This window comes from Mandrillus leucophaeus, unplaced genomic scaffold (assembly GCF_000951045.1).
Source record: "Mandrillus leucophaeus isolate KB7577 unplaced genomic scaffold, Mleu.le_1.0 Scaffold38, whole genome shotgun sequence".
Classification (NCBI taxonomy): Eukaryota; Metazoa; Chordata; class Mammalia; order Primates; family Cercopithecidae; genus Mandrillus; species Mandrillus leucophaeus.
In genome coordinates this window covers 2,064,461-2,082,002 of record NW_012104031.1, presented here as the reverse complement: position 1 = coordinate 2,082,002, position 17,542 = coordinate 2,064,461, and the positions used below count along the sequence as shown (strand labels likewise).

The window sequence follows — 17,542 nt, the reverse complement described above, 5'->3', positions numbered from 1 at the left end:
TGCTGGGCACATAGAGAGAGGGCCCTCAATAGATATTTGCTAACTGCATGCATCGCAAGTGACTTTTGTCTCTTTCTTGAGCCTGCAGGAACTCTCTATACCCTTGGACAAGGGGCTCTCCAGGGCAGGGACTGTTTCTTCTCTCAGGCTGGGAGTCTCTGAAGGCAGGGGCTATGTCTCTACCCTCAGACAGGACGCTCTCCCAGCACAAGCTCGACCTGGTGGTCCCCTAATGCTGGAGAAGCATGCTGGCAGTCTGCAGGTTAGCACTCCTCACTTGTCTGGTGCTTACTGTTAACAGGGCTTGCAAACGTATTATTATCACACCCATTAGGGCTGTTAAACACCAGGACAGAAATAATAGCCTATGAGGACAGCACTGATCCTCATAGACCAAAACTTCGCTATGGGGATGACGTGTACATTGGCCTGCCCTGAAGCAGGAGGTGGACTTAATGGGCTGAAGACGCTAACTTTTTTTTTTGAGATGGAGTCTGGCTCTGTTGCCCAGGCTGGAACGCAGTGGTGCGATCTCAGCTCACTTCAACCTCCACCTCCCCAGTTCAAGCAATCCTCCTGCCTCAGCCTTTTGAGTAGCTGGAACTACAGGCACCTGCCACCACGCCCGGCTAATTTTTGTATTTTTAGTAGAGATGGGGTTTCACCATGTTGGCCAGGCTGGTCTCGAAGTCCTGACCTCAGGTGATCTGCCCACCTCAGCCTCCCAAAGGTCTGGGATTATAGGTGTGAGCCACCATGCCCAGCCAAAGACGCCAACTTTGAGCCCTAGACACACACACAGCTTGGGAATTTAATCTTCACTTTTCCTCCTGTAAATATATAGTGAGGGTGTGATGCCAGCCCCAGCCCAATCTCCTTGGGGCTCTGCGTCTCTGCTTCCTGGCAGCCTCTTGAGTCGACTTGGGGATTTGACGTCAGTTGCTCAGCTCCATCCTTCCTTCTGGACTTGGGGAGGTCCAGATATGACCAGGAGTGAGTCAGTGCGGGGGACTGAGGGGGTGGTTCCCATTCTCTCTCCAGCCCCCTCAACCAATGATCCAAGTTCAAGGAGCTCATCTCTGTTGTTCAGACCATTGAGCTAGTGCCTTGAAGTCTCCGGAACAGCTGTGGGAGCCAAGAATCATTACTCCAGACAAAAGGTAGAGAGCAGATGCAATATCTAGTTATTACAGAGCTGGCCTTGAGAGCCAGGAGCTGTGCCAGGCACAGATATGAGAGGGGCTGCAGGGGCTATGTCCAGCTGGCAGTTGTAGTGGGGTGCTGGCTGTAGGGTCTCCCTGGGCTCCTCAGAGAGCTCACATTCTGCCAGGTGCTTCAGAGAAAGGGATGAGGAGGGGCAGGGGCTGGTTACCACTGGCTGTGTCTATCCCCAAGAGAGGACAAAATCTGTCACCTACAGGATAGCTTTTCCTGCTGTCGTCGGCTGTCATACATTCTCTCCATGCCTGGGGCCCGCACTTAGCCAGATCCCCAGAAATCTCAGGCATGTCCCCACTGAGTCACCTAGAGTCTTTGCATCTTCATTTCTTTGGCTGTAAACAGGAAGCTATTCATAGCTACCTTCGTCTGCAGCCACACTCAGCTACAACTGCATCTGGATCCCCTCCCCTCTTGGGCTCTTGTCAAATGGAGAAGGTGTAGGGGGAAGAGGAGCCTAAAGCACCAAACCTGGGCTAGGGAGTCTGAGGGGAGACAGGGGAGGGGCCACTGCCCCTGGGACAGCAGTTTTACCAGCTCCCCTCCGTGTGCTCCCCCTCACTCCCCAGGGCATGCCGGCATCATCTGCTTACCGCACCCAGGAAGGGGATGTTGCAAACATTGCCCAGGAAGACGAAGGCAACAGGGAAAAAGCCCCTAGGAGCAGAGGGGAGAAGGGAGGAGTCAGTGATGGCCCAGGAAGGGAGGATAGAGGGCCGGAGGCTGAGGTCCACCAAAAGGTTCAAGCTGTGGCTTCCGTGCACCAGGGGCAGGCTTGGTTCTGCACTCCTGTGTTCCGAGAGGCAGTCGAGTGACATGATTAAGAATGAAGGCCCTAGGGTCACACTCGGTGGGTTCACATCTTGGCTCTACCACTTACTGGCACCATATATACTTGGGCAAATTCCTTAACTTCTCTGAATCTCAGTTTCCAACCATAAAATGTGGCTAACAATAACAGTGTCTACATCGTAAGGCCATGTACCCAGAAAAGGTCAGGAAGTGCTTATTTTTATTGGTACTGTCATGATTGTTACTACTCTTCTGGCCGAAAGTTTTCTTACCTTCCTGAGATCCACCTGACCCGGGTGTCCTGGGCCCTCGGCATGGGCGGCTGTTGGAAGCCATGCTCACCGTTATACTCACTGGTGCCCTGGCTCCCCCAGGCATACAGCCACCCCTGCCTTTGGCAATCCTGCTCTCATCAAAGATACCCTGCCAAGGCCTGACTGTGGACACATGCGTGACCCCTCACAGGACTTGGAGGTGCTGAGGCTGGCATGAGAAGGGATCCCAGTGTGTGGCGGATGGGAAGGGAGATTTGAAATATGGATTCTGGCTGAGCCACTTTCTTACCGTGGGCCTCAATTTCCCAAGGTTTCACTGCACTCTGAGGTCCCTGATAGCTGTAATTTGTTTGCCCCTTCTGTGTTACTGCACAGTGTCTTTGTCAAGGCTGACTTTCAGTTTCAACTATCAGATCTGCTGCTGTCCCACTCCACTTTCTAAGCCCTCCATAAATGCTAACTGTTGTCAGAATTTATTTATGGATCTTCCTACTAAACTGTAAATTCTGTAGGAACTTTCTCCTCATTCAGTGCCACATCCTCATACCTGGCCCGTATTTGGCATGCAGGAGGTGCTTATTATATATTTGACAATTTGAATAAGTGACTGTTTGAAAATGACATACATATATACACACACACACACACACACACACACACACACACATATATATATATATATATATATTTTTTTTTTTTTTTTTTTGAGACAGAATCTCGCTCTGCCACCCAGGCTGGAGGCAATGGTGCGATCTTCTCTCACTGCAACCTCTGCCCCCTGTGTTTAAGCGATTCTTGTGTCTCAGCCTCCTGAGTAGCTGGGATTACAGGCGCTTGCCACCAAGCCCAGCTAATTTTTTTTGTATTTTTAGTAGAAACAGGGTTTCACCATGTTGATTAGTCTGGTCTCGAATTCCTGACCTCAAGTGATCCGCCTGCCTCGGCCTCCCAAAGTGCTGGGATCACAGGCGTGAGCCACTGCGCCCAGGCATAAAATGACATATTTGAATGTGGAATAAATAGATGGCAGGTATGCGTGAGAAAATTTAAAGCCACACTTCCTGAAGTCGCTGAGGCCTAGGCCATTCAGGCTAATCGGGGGGTTTCAGGGTTACATTCAGCAAACGGGGGCTCCTATGAGAACCCAGGGATTCCTGAGCCCCACTCCTTTCCATGATTGCAGAAGCCATCATTCTTCCAGTCTCCACTGTCCCCATCCCACCCCGATTCTCTCCACACTACCCTGTAGACATATGAAGCCTTCCTTCCCAACCCCACTTTCTCTGAGACCCCTTCCTTCCTTTTCCTTCAGTACCCTCCAGTCTTCTCTTAGACTCTACCCATCCCTCAAGGCTTCTCTCAAGTCCTGCTTCCTCTACGACACTACCCTGGGCTCCCCTCTGAGTGCCTACAGGCCTGACAGTGGCCACACATCATGACTGAGTTCCACCCTGCCTTTTCCCAAGCCCAGGGCTGACACAGGTCAGGCCAGGGGATGACACAGGGGTCAGGAGCCAGAGCCCCCTGGGTCAAGGGCGACCTTTTTCACATACTAGTTTCAGACCTCAGGGCGGGGGCAACTTCTCTGAGCATTGGTTTCCTTATCTGTGAAGTAGAGGATAATCCTAGAGTGGGTTGTTGTGATAAAATAAGATGATGATCATGAGCGTGCCTGGAACATGTTAGCTCACTGCCCTTCCTCTCCGGCTAGATTTGAGGGCAGGCCTCGTGTCTGCTCCCTGCTCACAGGCACAGTGCTGGAAACACAGTCAGCACTCTATCAATATTTGTTGATGGATGGGCTAATCCCTCCAAAGTACCCTTCAGCCTACTTTAGGGGGCCTTTCCGAAGTGTCCATGGTTCTCATCTCTTGCAGGATAAAGTCCCAGCTTCTGCACTGCCTGCTGGGGTGATCTCAGCCACTCAGATGCTTTGGTGGGTCTGTCCAGGGTTAGAGGGATTTGCACTCACTTGAACAGGCTGAAGAATCCATAGGTTTCCAGGAACATACCCAGGAGGGGCCAGCGTAGGAGCACGACAACCACACCCCCCAGGAAGAAGCTGGTTCCCTTGAGTTTGTGCCGTTGGAAGAAGAACTGAAAGGTCTTCCTCAAGCCGATGATGAAGGAGAGGCCCGTCAGGAACAGCAGCTGGAGGGAAGGGAGGAGAGCATGAGGCAAACCCACCAGCCCCCTGAGGAGTTGGGGGCACAGGCCTGGAGCCAGGTGGTGGGCAGAGGCAGGACGTGCTAACTCTTTAAGACCATCTGAACGAGGGCCGTCCAGCAATGTGGCAGAATCCCAGAGCCTTGATAAGTCTTGCTGGCTGGGAACAGGACTGCACAGAGGCAGGGGGATGGATGAGAAACTTTTGATGGTTTCTAGTTGCCCACCCAATTCCCTGGAGCCCAAGCACTTTTTCATATGGGACTTGGTTTCTCACGATACCATCTAGGGAAGATGGAATCAGGTGGGATTTTTATTCCAGAGAAGTGAAGATTGAGGCCTAAGTAGGTTAGGCAGCCATACTGAAAGTCACACAGAACCTTCAGAGGCTCCACTGCCTACAGAATAACCCTCCAGGCCCTCCCCTGGATACCCTATCACTGTCTTCAGCTTGGCTCCTAATGATCCCTTAAGAGTGCCCAGGCTGTCGTCAAATTGAACTCTCTGGTTTTCTTCCAGCATATCCCATGCTTCCCCGCTCCTCCCCCACACCTTCTCTCCTGCTGTTCCAACCCCTCTGGAAGTGCTTTATTCACCTCCACATCCATTTCCTTTCCAAATTCCTCTCCACCCTTCTCCAATTCAGTGTGCCCTCTTTCCACTAAGCCCCTTGTTTCATATTAAATGTGTTTACCGTGGCCCCTCTCTTACTCCCAGCTATGTATATCATGTTATATCTCTAGCCCTAGAGTGGGATTCAGATGGCAGGGACAGTGTCTGAGTCCCCTCAGAACCCCCAGGGTCTCCCGCAGAGCTCGGTGTGAGAATCCAGGTCCTCAGATTCTTGGTGCCGCAGGCTCTGCGTCCATTTCCTGTGCCCTCCTCCGCCCAGGCTTGATGATGTCTGACCCCTGGATAAGCATGGTCTGAATAAACTTGGGATTTATTTAAGGGATTTATTTAAAGACTTAAATAAACTTTAAGTCTTTATTGCCAGGACTATCCTGGCAATAGAGACTTCAGAAAGGTTGGGGCAGGGGAGTGGGGACACAGGGCTGGGGGACTCACGTTTCCAAAGGCCAGGAGCACGGAATCAAAGTACAGGAGTGTTCCAAAGAGGATGAAGAAGATGCCGAAACCGGTGATCCCCACACCAATCTCTGCAATGGGCAAGGAGGTGGTGAAGCAAAGGGCTTTGGGGAGCAGGTGGGGACCCTGATACTTCCCCCATAGCCACAGGACAGGTGCCCTCTGTGGGGGTGACTCCACTTCCATCCAGGAATCTCAGCTTTCGTGCTCTCAGGGGATGGTGGGATGGGAAGGGGAAGGTAGGATGGTATGAAGCTTTGTCTAGCACCTGGGAACTGTGCTGTCACTTCTGGACAGTGGCATTCTGTCCTCACCGCAGCCCTGTGTGGAGGCTGGTGCTGCCGTCACCACTTTATACTCTCAGCCTCCTCTCGTCCTCAAAAGCCACATTATCCACATCAGTATCAGGGCTGAACATAGCATCTGCCTCCTCTGCTCCTGCCTTGTGCAACTGAGAACCACTGGAGCCCAGTCCACACTGCGCAGAAGGGAGCCACTGAAAACTCAGGACCACCAGCCCCAAAGAGCCTCAGAACCACCCAGCTCTCCTGGTCCTTTCTCAAGAGGCTGGCCCACCTGAGCAACTCTCCACACCATCTCCTTTCTCCTCAGAATTGCCCTGTCTCCACTCTCAGGTGGTGACGTTTCCCACTGGATTGGGAAAACAGAAGTCATAAGTTAGGAATGCATTCCTCTTCCCAAGACCCAAGCCTGCATCTGCTCCCATTGTCCTCCCTCCCTCCTGCAGCAGGCACCTTGTGGGCCCTGCCACACACTCTTTGGCCAACTCTCATTTCAACCCAGTGGCTTCGGGCAGTTCTGCCGAGGTTGGACCCACACTGACAATGAGCCTCCATTCCCAAGGTTTGACAGTGAGCCTCCATTCCCAAGGTTTGTAAGCATCTCAGGGCGTTTTTTGAAGCTGAGTTCGCTCAGAACCAGCAAACGTAGCCCAGAAGTTCAGGACCTGAAGGCCCCCTCGTTTGGTCAAGGGCGACATTTTTGACATTTTGATAAACATATTTCAGATCGCTCCCCTCAAGACGAGTTATACAATAACCAGATATATAGTTCCTTTTTTCCTTAACCCTCTCCATCACTCAGAATTGTTAATTTTACTTATCTTTGCCACGATGATAGTCAATAAATGGAAACTCATTCTGTTGCTTCGTTTTTAAATTGTTACCTTTTAAAGTTTTAAATTGTGGCAAAATGCACATAAAACGAAACTTACCATCTAACCATTTAAAAATATACAGTTCAGTGGTATTAAGCGCATCTCCTGAATTCTTCATCTTGCAAAGTTGAAACTCTACACCCATTAAACAGTAGCTCCCCATTCCCCTCCCACCAGCCTCCAACAACCACCATTTTACTTTCTCTATGAATTTTTGACTACTCTGGGAACCTCCTATAAGTGGAATCATACAATATTTGTCTTTTTGTGATTGTCTTATTTCACTTATCATAACGTTCTTAAGGTTCCTTCATGTTGTAGCATGTGTCTGAATTTTCTTCCTTTTTAAGACAGAATAAATAGTCCATTGCTATCTGTATCCTGCATTTTGTTGATCCATTCATCTGTTGATGGACATCTGGGTGGCTTCCATCCATCTCTTACCTATTGTAAATAGTGTTACTCATAAATATGAGTGTAAGAAAATATCTCTTCAAGACCCTGCTTCCAATCCTTTCGGGTATATACCCCACAAAGTGGAATTATGGAATTATACTGGATCACATGGTAATTCTATTTTTAATTTTTTGAGGAATTGCCATTTTGTTTTCCATTGTGACTGCACCATTTAACATTCCCAGCAACAGTACACAAGAGTTCTAATTTCTCCACATCTTGCCAATACTTTTACTGTTTTATTTTGTTTTGATAGCAGCCATGCTAATGGGTATAAGGTAGTATCACATCGTGGTTTTGACTTACATTTCCCTAATGATTAATGATTAGTGATCTTTTCATGTGCTTGTTAGCTGCATGTATATCTTCTTTGGAGAACTGTCTAGTTAATTTTTAAACAGGTTGTTCCTTTTGTTGTTGAGTTGTAGGAGTTCTTTATATATTTTGGATATTAACTATCAGGTATATGATTTGCAAATATTTTCTCCCCCTCCGTAGGTCACTTTTTCACTCTGTTGACTGTGTCCTTTGACGCACTGAAATTTTTAATTTTGATGTAGTCTGATTGATGTCTTCTTTTTCTTTTGTTGCCTGTGTTTTTCAAGTCATATCTTAGAAATCATTACCAAAGTGTTGTAATGTTTTCCCCTATGTTTTCTTCTAAGAGTTTTATAGTTTTAGCTCTTATTTTTAGGCCTTTGATCTGTTTTGAGTTACTTTATGCAGCTAGTATAAGGTAAGGGTCCACCTGCATCTTTTGCATGTGGATATCCAGTTTTCCCAGCACTATCTGTTGGAAAGACTGTTCTTTCCCCATTTCACGGTCTTAATACCCTTGTCAAAAATTTTGCTGGACTTGTTAGAATTGGTTCTCATAACCTCTATGAAACTGGTATTATTAATATGCTTTTGCAAATAATTGTTAAAAGTGGGGGGAAATTATTCTGGTGTTTAGAGGCAGAACTGTAAAAACAAAAACAAAATTATCGAGACTAAATTTACTGGCTGAGTTATATTTACACCTGAAAGAAAATGAAACAACATGATCATCTTCTGGGTAGTTAATCCCTCATCTGTTGCTAGGCAGATTTTAAGAGGATTACGATCAATTCCAATACAGAAAGAAGGCCAAAGAGCTTCTTTAAAAGAATCATCAAAAATACAGCGATGAAACCAGGTGCTCAGTGGCTCACACCTGTAATCCCAGCACTTTGGGAGACTGAGGTGGATGGATCACATGAGGTCAGGGGCTCAAGGCCAGCCTGGCCAACATGCTGAAACCCCGTCTCAACTAAAAATACAAAAATTAGCTGGGCATGGTGGCACGCATTACTAGTCCCAGCTACTTGGGAGGCTGAGGCAGGAGAACTGCTTGACCCCGGGAGGTGGAGGTTGCAGTGAGCCGAGATTACACCACTGCACTCCAGACTGGGCAACAAGAGCAAAACTCCATCTCAAAACAAACAAACAAACAAAAACCAAAACAATGATGAGATCTAACATTCCAATTATAGACTGAAACCTTGCTCAACTCATAGTCTGGTATCATGCCAGTCTTACTGGATCTCACTTTTGGCAGAAGCTGGATTTTGTTGGGACCCAGTGTAACATAATTTCTCTCAACATATCACCCAGCTGCCCAGAATCTATTTTCTACTGAAAGCTGATTCCTTGTGTTCCTGACAAGCCTTCGTGATTGATTTGGGCTTGTTTCCTACTTCTACCTCCTCTGGCTGGCCTGAATTAAATCTCTTAGAAGCTGGGACAGCTCAGCAGAGTATCACCCCATGGGTCACGATGAAGGTTGTGTTTTGTCAACATTTCCTTCCTCAGAGACAACACATTGAGAATCTAGAGTTACATCTATCTGAATTACCATGATAATTTCTTGTAGGTCAGAATATTGTGGAGGAAGACCACAGTCATCTTTCTTTAACCCAAATGATAAAAGTGTTTTAGGTTTTTATGCTTGTTATAAAATATCTGTTGTTGGCTTATGCCTGCCATAAAAGTATCTGTCATTGGTTTCAGCTCTGACTCTACACCCTTTCCTCCCCCTCAGTAAGTGTATTTGTGTGGAAACACGATGTGCACATTTTATGGGGTTTTCATTTTGTTTTGCAAAACTATCTATATGTTCAGCCTGCACACACTTAAGAACAGCCTCATACTCATTTTGCAGAAACAGCATAAGTTTCTCACATTCACACGTGATGTCCATTCTATTTATTCCTTCTTCTTCTGCAGCAGCGATTTGCTGGCTGGCATAGTCATCACTCCTCCACCTGTTCCACACTCTTCTTTAAGGGCAGGTGCAATTCCAGGACTTTCCTGTGATAGGGGCAGCCTTCTTTATGGGCCACACTTAGTGCTCTCAGCGCTCAGTGGGACACAAAACTCCACAGAAAAGGGTCAGAAACTGGGTTTCTCACACACAAGCTTCAGACCTGCCTTTGCCTCTTGCTTCTGGAGTAGCTTAGCGATTTCAGTCAAGTTACCCAGTCAGAGGTTGCTCCTAAAGTTCTTTTCACGCAGCAACCATGGCAGAAACAGCGGAGGAGTGGGGATGTCATACAGATGTCCCCAGGAGTGACGGGCGTGCCTGCCGGGCACGGTCCCCGAGATCCAGACAGATTGAGCAGCGCGCCCTCTGCTGGAGGCGGCCAGGGCTGTCACGCCTACACCCAGCCGAAAAAAGCTGGGAGGCCAAGGTAACTTCAGGGAGGCCTGGCTCTCCAGGAGCCACCTGGGAGAAGTGGAGACCTCCCCAGACCTCAGAGATCAGCTTTAGGTCTCCCTGGCAAGGCACACTGATGGCTGCACTGGTGCCCTTGTTTAGCCCCTCGCTCTGCAACTCCCAAGCTGCTTCCAAGAAGAGCCCACAGCCACCTGATCCAGACAAGCCAGGCTTCCCCGACTCCCCATTTCGTAGCTAGCTTGAAGAAAAGCCAGATTCAATGTCTTTCTTGCTCCAGAAAGCAGCTACAGCTCCAAGGAAACAATAGCTCATGGAGCAGGCGGATGAGTCCTTCTGGCCTCAGGCTGCGCAGCGAGTCTCAGAACATCATTGGCTTTTTCCCCCCTTTTCCTTTTCCTTTTTTTAAAGCAATCACAAATGTGCAGGAAAGTTGCAAGTACAGTACAAAGAATATTTTTCTTGAACCATTTGAAAGTAATTGCCACCTCATACCTCATCACCCCTGAATGCTTTGGTGCGATTTTTAAAACCTCTCCTGGACACTGAGGACATGAATAGACAATTCTCAAAAGAAGATATACAAACAGCCAACAAACATATGAAAAAATGCCCAACATCACTAATGATCAAGGAAGTGCAAATCAAAACCACAATGCGATACCACCTTACTCCTGCAAGAATGGCCATAATCAAAAAATCAAAAAATAATAAATGTTGGCGTGGATGTGGTGAACAGGGAACACTTCTACACTGCTGGTGGGAATGTAAACTAGAATAACCACCATGGAAAACAGTGTGGAGATTCCTTAAAGAACTAAAAGTAGAACTACCATTTCATCCAGCAATCCCACTACTAGGTATCTGCCCAGAGGAAAATAAATCATTATACGAAAAAGATACTTGCACATGCCTGTTTATAGCAGCACAGTTCAGAATTGCAAAAATATGAAACCATATATATACACATATATATACACACATATATGTGTGTGTGCATCTATCTACCTATCTATCTATCTATCTATCTATCTATCTATCTATCTATCTATCTAATCTATCTATCTATCTAATGAACTACTACTCAGCCACAAAAAGGAATGAAATAATGGCATTCGCAGCAACCTGGATGGAATTGGAAATCATTATTCTAAGTGGAGTGACTCAGGAATGGAAAAGCAAACATCATATGTTTTCACTCATAAGTGGGAGCTAAGCTATGAGGATGCAAAGGCATAAGAATGATACAATAGACTTTGGGGACTCATGGGAAAGGGTAGGAGGGGGCTGAGGGATAAAAGACTACACATTGGGTACAGTGTACACCGCTTGGGTGATGGGTGCACCAGAATCTCAGAAATCACCACGAAATAACTTATTCATGTAACCAACCACCTGTTCCCCCAAAAACCTATTGAAATAAACAAACAAAAAGTTCTCCTAGACAGCCAACATACAGCCATCAAAACTGGGAAATTAGTATTAATATGTGACTATCCTCTAACCCTCGGACTCCATTCAAGTTTCATCATTCACCCAGTAGTATCATTTATAGCAAAAGATTCCAGTTCATCATTCTGTGTGGCATTTAATGATCATGTCTCTTTAAACTCTTCTGTCTGGAACAGCTCCTTGGTCTTTCCTTGGCATGAACTTGATACTTCTGAAGATTCAGGCCACTTATTCTGTAGCCATCCCTCCATTTGGGTTTGTCAGATGTTTCCTCACAACTAGACTCAGGTTATGCATCTTAGGCAGAAATAGCACAAGATGTGATGCTGTGGTTTTCTCACTGCATCCTGGTAGGTGGTGCACGATGTCAATGTGCCTCATCGCTGATAATGTTTCTTTACTCTTAGGGCAGTGTCTGCCAGGCCTTCACCACCCCATCCCTGACCCTGCAGGGGATGCCCATCACTCTGCTTTGCCTATGACACTTTGCACCAGGCCACCCCTAGTGTGAACACCCTTCTCACCCTGCTGGGGTTCTAACACCCTACTCTGAGCACCCCCTTCTCTGTGTTAAACCTAATGGCTTTAAGACTGAATTGTCCAGGAAGAGGAAGGAAGGAAATAAGGAGAGAAAGAGCCTCATTCGCTTTTCAAAATTAACAATAGTGATTGATCGTATAATGAACATACTGTGCCAGGCACAGTCTAGGCACATATATGCTTTAAGTATATTAACACATTCAATTTTCATAACTACCTGTGACATAGGTACTACTATTAGCACCATTTCACAAACAAAACTGAAACACAGAGGTTAAGTCACTTGCCCAGGAATACACAGCAGCTGGCAGAAGCAGGATTTGAACTCAGTCTCGAGCTCCAAAAAGTGACTTTTGGGTGGGTACGGTGGTTTATACCTATAATCCCAACACTTTGGGACGCCAAGGTGGGTGGATCACCTGAGGTCAGGAGTTCGGGACCAGCCTGGCCAACATGGTGAAACCCCGTCTCTACTAAAAATACAAAAAATTAGCCAGTGAGTTGACGGGCACCTACAATCTCAGCTACTTGGGAGGCTGAGGCAGGAGAATCGCTTGATTAGATTCAGGAGGCAGAGGTTGCAGTGAGCCAAGATCATGCCATTGCACTCTAGCCCGGGCAACAAGAGCGAAACTCCAACTCAAAAAGCAAAAACAAAACAAAACAAAAATTAAAAGTGCCTTTAACCAACCCAGTCCAGTCCACTTCCACAGGTAATGTTCTTGCCTTGGCCATTAATGACCTCCATGTTATCAGATCCAATGGGCAGGTGTGAGCCGCCATCTGTTAGAGCTGACCACTCCCGTGTTGAAACAGCCTTTCTCTTGGTTTGTGCACATCACGTTCTTGATTTTCTTCCTACTGCTCTAACTGCCCTTTCTCTGTCTCCTCTGCCAGCTCCTACTTCTCTCTCTTCCTCTTGGGATTTGAATTGCACAGGGCTTGTGCCCAAGCTCACTTCTCTTCTCATTCTATTTCCACATGTATCCCCGTGTGTTTATTTTTGTTTTTAATTTTGTCTTAAAGCTGGGATCTCGCTCTGTTGCCCAGGCTGGAGTGCAATGGCACGATCATAGCTCACTGCAGCCTTGAACTCCTGGGCTCAAGGGATCCTTGTACCTCAGCCTCCTGAGTAGCTGGGACTACAGGCACTGGCCACCATGCCCAGCTAATTTTTAAAAATTGGTTTAAATTTTTTTGTTCTTGAGACAGGGGTTTTGCAGTGTGCCCAGGCTGGTCTTGAACTCCTGGCCTCAAGCGATCCTCCCACTTTAGCCTCCCAAAGTGCTGAGATTACAGGCATGAGCCACCACACCCAGCCTCTCAACGTCTTTAAACATCCCTTGTATGCTGATGGCATTGATGTCTCTCTTTCTAGTCCATGCCTCTCTTTGGGCTTTGAAACTCATATCTAGCTGCTTACTTGGCATATCTGCCTGGTTTTCGCTCAGCCATCTTGAACTGGGCTAATGTTGAATCCCAGACTGGGTTATTTATCTTCCTTCCTTCAACTTATGCCTCCCTTGGTTGTCCTCAAATGAGTAAACATGTCACCACCGCCCACTCCACCACTTAAGGCAAAAGCCCACCCTTCCCCCATGAAATTCGCAGCTAAGTTTTCTTTTCTTCTCCCAAGATACATGTTGAAAGCTGTCCATTTCTTTCCATTCTTACCACCTAATTCCCAGCCACGATCATCTCTTTCCTGGACTCCTGCAGCAGCCCCCATTTGGCCTCCTGCTTTATTCCTGCGCCCTCCCAGTTGTTCTCCACACAGTGCTCAAGGGTCTTGCAAAACATACAACCTGATCATATTAGCATACTGCCTAGACTCCTGCGTGGCTGCCCACTAAGATGAGACTGCAGCAGAGCTCTCTCATCCACACCGCGGCTCACAGGCCTTGCCTGGTGGGGCCCAGGCCTGCCTGTCCACCTTATCTCCTGCCATTGTCACTCTTGCCTGCCATGCTCCAACCACACTGTTCTCCATGGCTTCCGTGTGAGCTCTTTTGGCTCAGGGCCTTGGTACATGCAGTTTCCTGGTCTGCAACACCCTGCCTCTCACTTGTTACTTGACAATGCATCCTCATCGTTCAGGTCTCAACTGAAATGTCAGTTGCTCAGGGAAAGCCGGTCCACTCTGTTCCCTGACCTAAAATCTGGTTCCCTCATTTCTCTCTCTCACAGGACTTGCTTATCGTATTTGGCAAGAGTACATTTACTTGCAGGCTAATTGGTTTAACAAAGTGTCAGCGTGCCACTGGGCTGAGGACCCAACCCACCTCTCTCTATGTTTTTATTCACGAGGTCCATGGTTCTCAACTGGGGTGAGGGGATTGTGGAGGGGGAGTGGGGGGCAGGATGGGGATTTGTCTCCCAGGGGACATTTTGCAATGTTTGAAGACATTTTTTATTGTCACAGCTTGGAGTGGGGGTGCTACTGGCATGTAGTGGGTAGAGGCCAGGGATGCTGCTAATATCCTATAATGTACAGGACAGGCTCCCACAACAAAGAATTATCCTGCCCCAAAATGTCAGTAGTGGGGAGGTGAGAAACTGTGCCTGCCCTTGGTGATCTCCCGGATGCTCGTGGTCCTAAAGACTATGAATATGCAGATTATTCCCACATTTCTGTCTCCAACCCAGGCCTCTACCTGGAACTCCAGACTCACATACCCAACCACCTACCTGACATCTCACCTGGATGTCTAACAGCACAAACCAACTCAACACATCTAAAGCCCAATTCCTGCTTTCCCCCAACTCAACCCTTCCCATTGCACAGGCTAAAAAATATACAAGGCATTCTTGACTTCTCTTTCTCTCACACCCTACATCCAATCTATCAGCAAATCCTCAACACTTTCTTCAAGGCAGATCCAGCATGGAACACACCCCACTAATCCCCTGCTAACACCTTGGTCTCCTCCACCTTCACACACTCAGGACTGGCTTCCCTGGCTGGGCACGGTGGCTCACGCCTGTAATCCCAGCACTTTGGGAGGCCAAGGCGGGTGGATCACTTGAGAGGTCAGGAGTTCGAGACCAGCCTGGACAAAGTGGTGAAACTCCATCTCTACTAAAAATACAAAACTTAGCTGGGTGTGGTGGTGGGCGCCTGTAACCCCAGCTACTTGGGAGGCTGAGGCAGCAGAATCGTTTGAACCCAGGAGGTGGAGGTTGCGGTGAGCAGAGATCCTGCTACTGCACTCCAGCTCTGAGCGACAGAGTAAGACTCTGTCTCAAAAAAAAAACAAACAAACAAACAAAAAAACCAAAAAAAACAAAAAAACAACTGGCTTCCCTGCTGCTACCTTCATACTTTCACAGCCTATTCTCAACCCAGCACCCAGAGTGATCTTTTAAACGTAGAAACAGAACGCATCACACCACAGCACAAAACTCTCTGATAGTTTCTTATGTAAATAAAACCAAGGTCATTACCATGGTCTATAAGTCTCCAGTGTCCTGACCCCTCAGTGACCTCCCTGACCTAAACTGTTAGGATTCTCCCTACACCTCACTTTGCTCCAGGTACACCCGCCTCCTTGTTGTTCTTCAAACACGCCAAGTATGCTAATGCCTCAGGGCCTTTGCACTGCCTGTCCCTGCTTCCTGAACATTTTCCCTCCAGGGAGCTGCATGACTTGGCTTCCTCGCTTCCTACAGATCTCTGTACAAAGGGCACCTTCTCAGTGAAGCCTTCTCCGACCACTCTATATAAAATAGCGACCCCTCCTACCTCAAACTCCATAGCCTCCTCTTATTTTATTTTCGTCTGGAGGACTTAACATCTTCTGATATACTACATACTTCTTTCTGTTAATTACCTGTCTCCCCTCTCTAGAATGTAAGCAGGGAGTTGGTTTCATTTAATGTTGGACACTCTGTGTCCAACACAGTGCTGGGCACACAGCAGAGACAAATCTGTTGAGTGAACAAAAGAATGTTGTCACCAGTTCTCACATGAAAAACCAAGGCTTAGAGGCTTTAAGTAACTCACCCAAATGAAGGCCACAGAGTCACGGTTCTTCCCATGGCCCCAGACCTGTTCCAAGACCTCCTCCCTACCTCTTCCCCCAAAAGAAGGGGAAGGATGTTTAGGAGTGAGGGTATGGTGGTTTGGGCAGGGGAGTGGAGTTCAGTTTTTTATAAGAAGCCCCCAGGGCCACAGCAGACCTTGATAGTGTGGGCAAAGATGTCTGAATGGGCAGAGGCCTCCTGAGTCCACCTTTGTGGCAACCCAGTTCTAAGAACCCAGGATGGGAAATGGGTCAGTGTGACTGGGGAACCTACCAGGTCCCCTGGGCACCAAACTCTGGCTACCTGTGGGCCCTGAGCAACTCCCACCCTCTGGAGAGCAGGGAGCCACACCCCGCCCTGCCTGCTGCCCCGGGTGCCAGCACGGCAGCTCCCAGCCCCTGGCTCCAGAGGTCACGCTTGTAGGTTTCCCAGTGACAGTTGCCCGGCTGGGAGAGAGAGAACTGGCACGGAGCCTGGCCTGGGTAGCCCATTGCAGCCCCGCTCCCTCCACTCACTCTGCCATTCGGTGATGGAGATCATGCCGCACACAGCCTGGGGGGCCTTCAGGTTGGAAGCGGACAAGTGGAGCGTGGCCCGGAGGACTCAACTGGTACATGGTCACGGGAAGCTGACTCTTGGTTAAGTTGCGAAATGAGCCTATGGCAAATCATTAACTCCCCCTCCAACCCCCACCCCACCCGCGCACACCATGCAGGTGCTTCTAGTCGCCTACTGCCTCCTCCCGTCTTCTGGTAGGGCAATGCCCCTCCACCTGCCGTGCTCGCCGGGGAAGGCACCGTCCTCCTGACCCTTTCCTCACACCACCCGGTGTTCTGCGGGCTCTTGTCTGCCCCGCGAAACTTAGATTGTATATGGAAGCATTGGGATCTAGGAGGTGCTCAGGTTTCTTGCTTGGTTTCGTGGTGTGTGAAGAGTTGGCATCCGCGCATCCCTTTGGGAATGTACTAAATTAATCTTGAAAGTCAAGCTTTTTACTCTCTGCTATTACACATGCTAGGCGCTGGGAGGCAATGAGCGACTGAGTACAAAGCCTGTTGCTGACCTAATGGCAGAGCCGCATCTGGTTAAATTAATGGCAAAAGCGCCATGGGGGAAGTTAGACACGAAGGGCTTGGACCTCCTTTCCCCAAGCGGCGTCCAGCTTTGGACTTACTGTGAGGTTGAGCTATGGAAGACAAAGCCCTGAATTTGGGGTTGGGGCAGGACTAGACAATTCAGGGGGCCTGGTTCGGGTCCACCTACCAGCTGTGTAGACATGGATTTGTCCTTTCCTCCTTTGGGCCTACAAAAGGAGGGGCAGTTATTTCCTAACATCCTTTTTTCCCCATCGCAGAGCAATGGTTCTCAATGCCAGGAGAGCCAACATCCACTTTGCAATGTCTCCTCTATCCAGAAACGAAGAAATGAATTTCACAGATGATATGACTAATCTACATACATCATTTAAAAATGCAAATAGGCCTGGCATACCAAATGCATCATGTCTGTAATCCCAGCATTTTAGGAGGCTGAGGCAGAAAGATTGCTTGAGCCCAGGAGTTTGAGACCAGCCTAGGCAACATAGTGAGACCTTGTCTCTACAAAAATAAAAATCAAAAAATTAGCCAGATGTGGTGGTGCCTGCCTGTAGTCCCAGCT

At 48.0% G+C, this 17,542-nt stretch overlaps 1 protein-coding gene across 1 annotated transcript; it reads right to left on the bottom strand.

Moving 5' to 3' along the window:
• Positions 1 to 787: 787 nt before the first annotated feature.
• On the bottom strand, positions 788 to 16,607 carry GOLT1A (golgi transport 1A). Its single transcript, XM_011990452.1, has 5 exons — positions 16,399 to 16,607; positions 5,520 to 5,611; positions 4,258 to 4,436; positions 1,812 to 1,875; positions 788 to 1,125 (listed from the first exon to the last, which is right to left on the bottom strand). The coding sequence occupies exons 1-5, from the start codon at positions 16,421 to 16,423 to the stop codon at positions 1,087 to 1,089; spliced, it is 399 nt and encodes a 132-aa protein (XP_011845842.1). The 5' UTR covers positions 16,424 to 16,607; the 3' UTR covers positions 788 to 1,086.
• Positions 16,608 to 17,542: the final 935 nt, after the last annotated feature.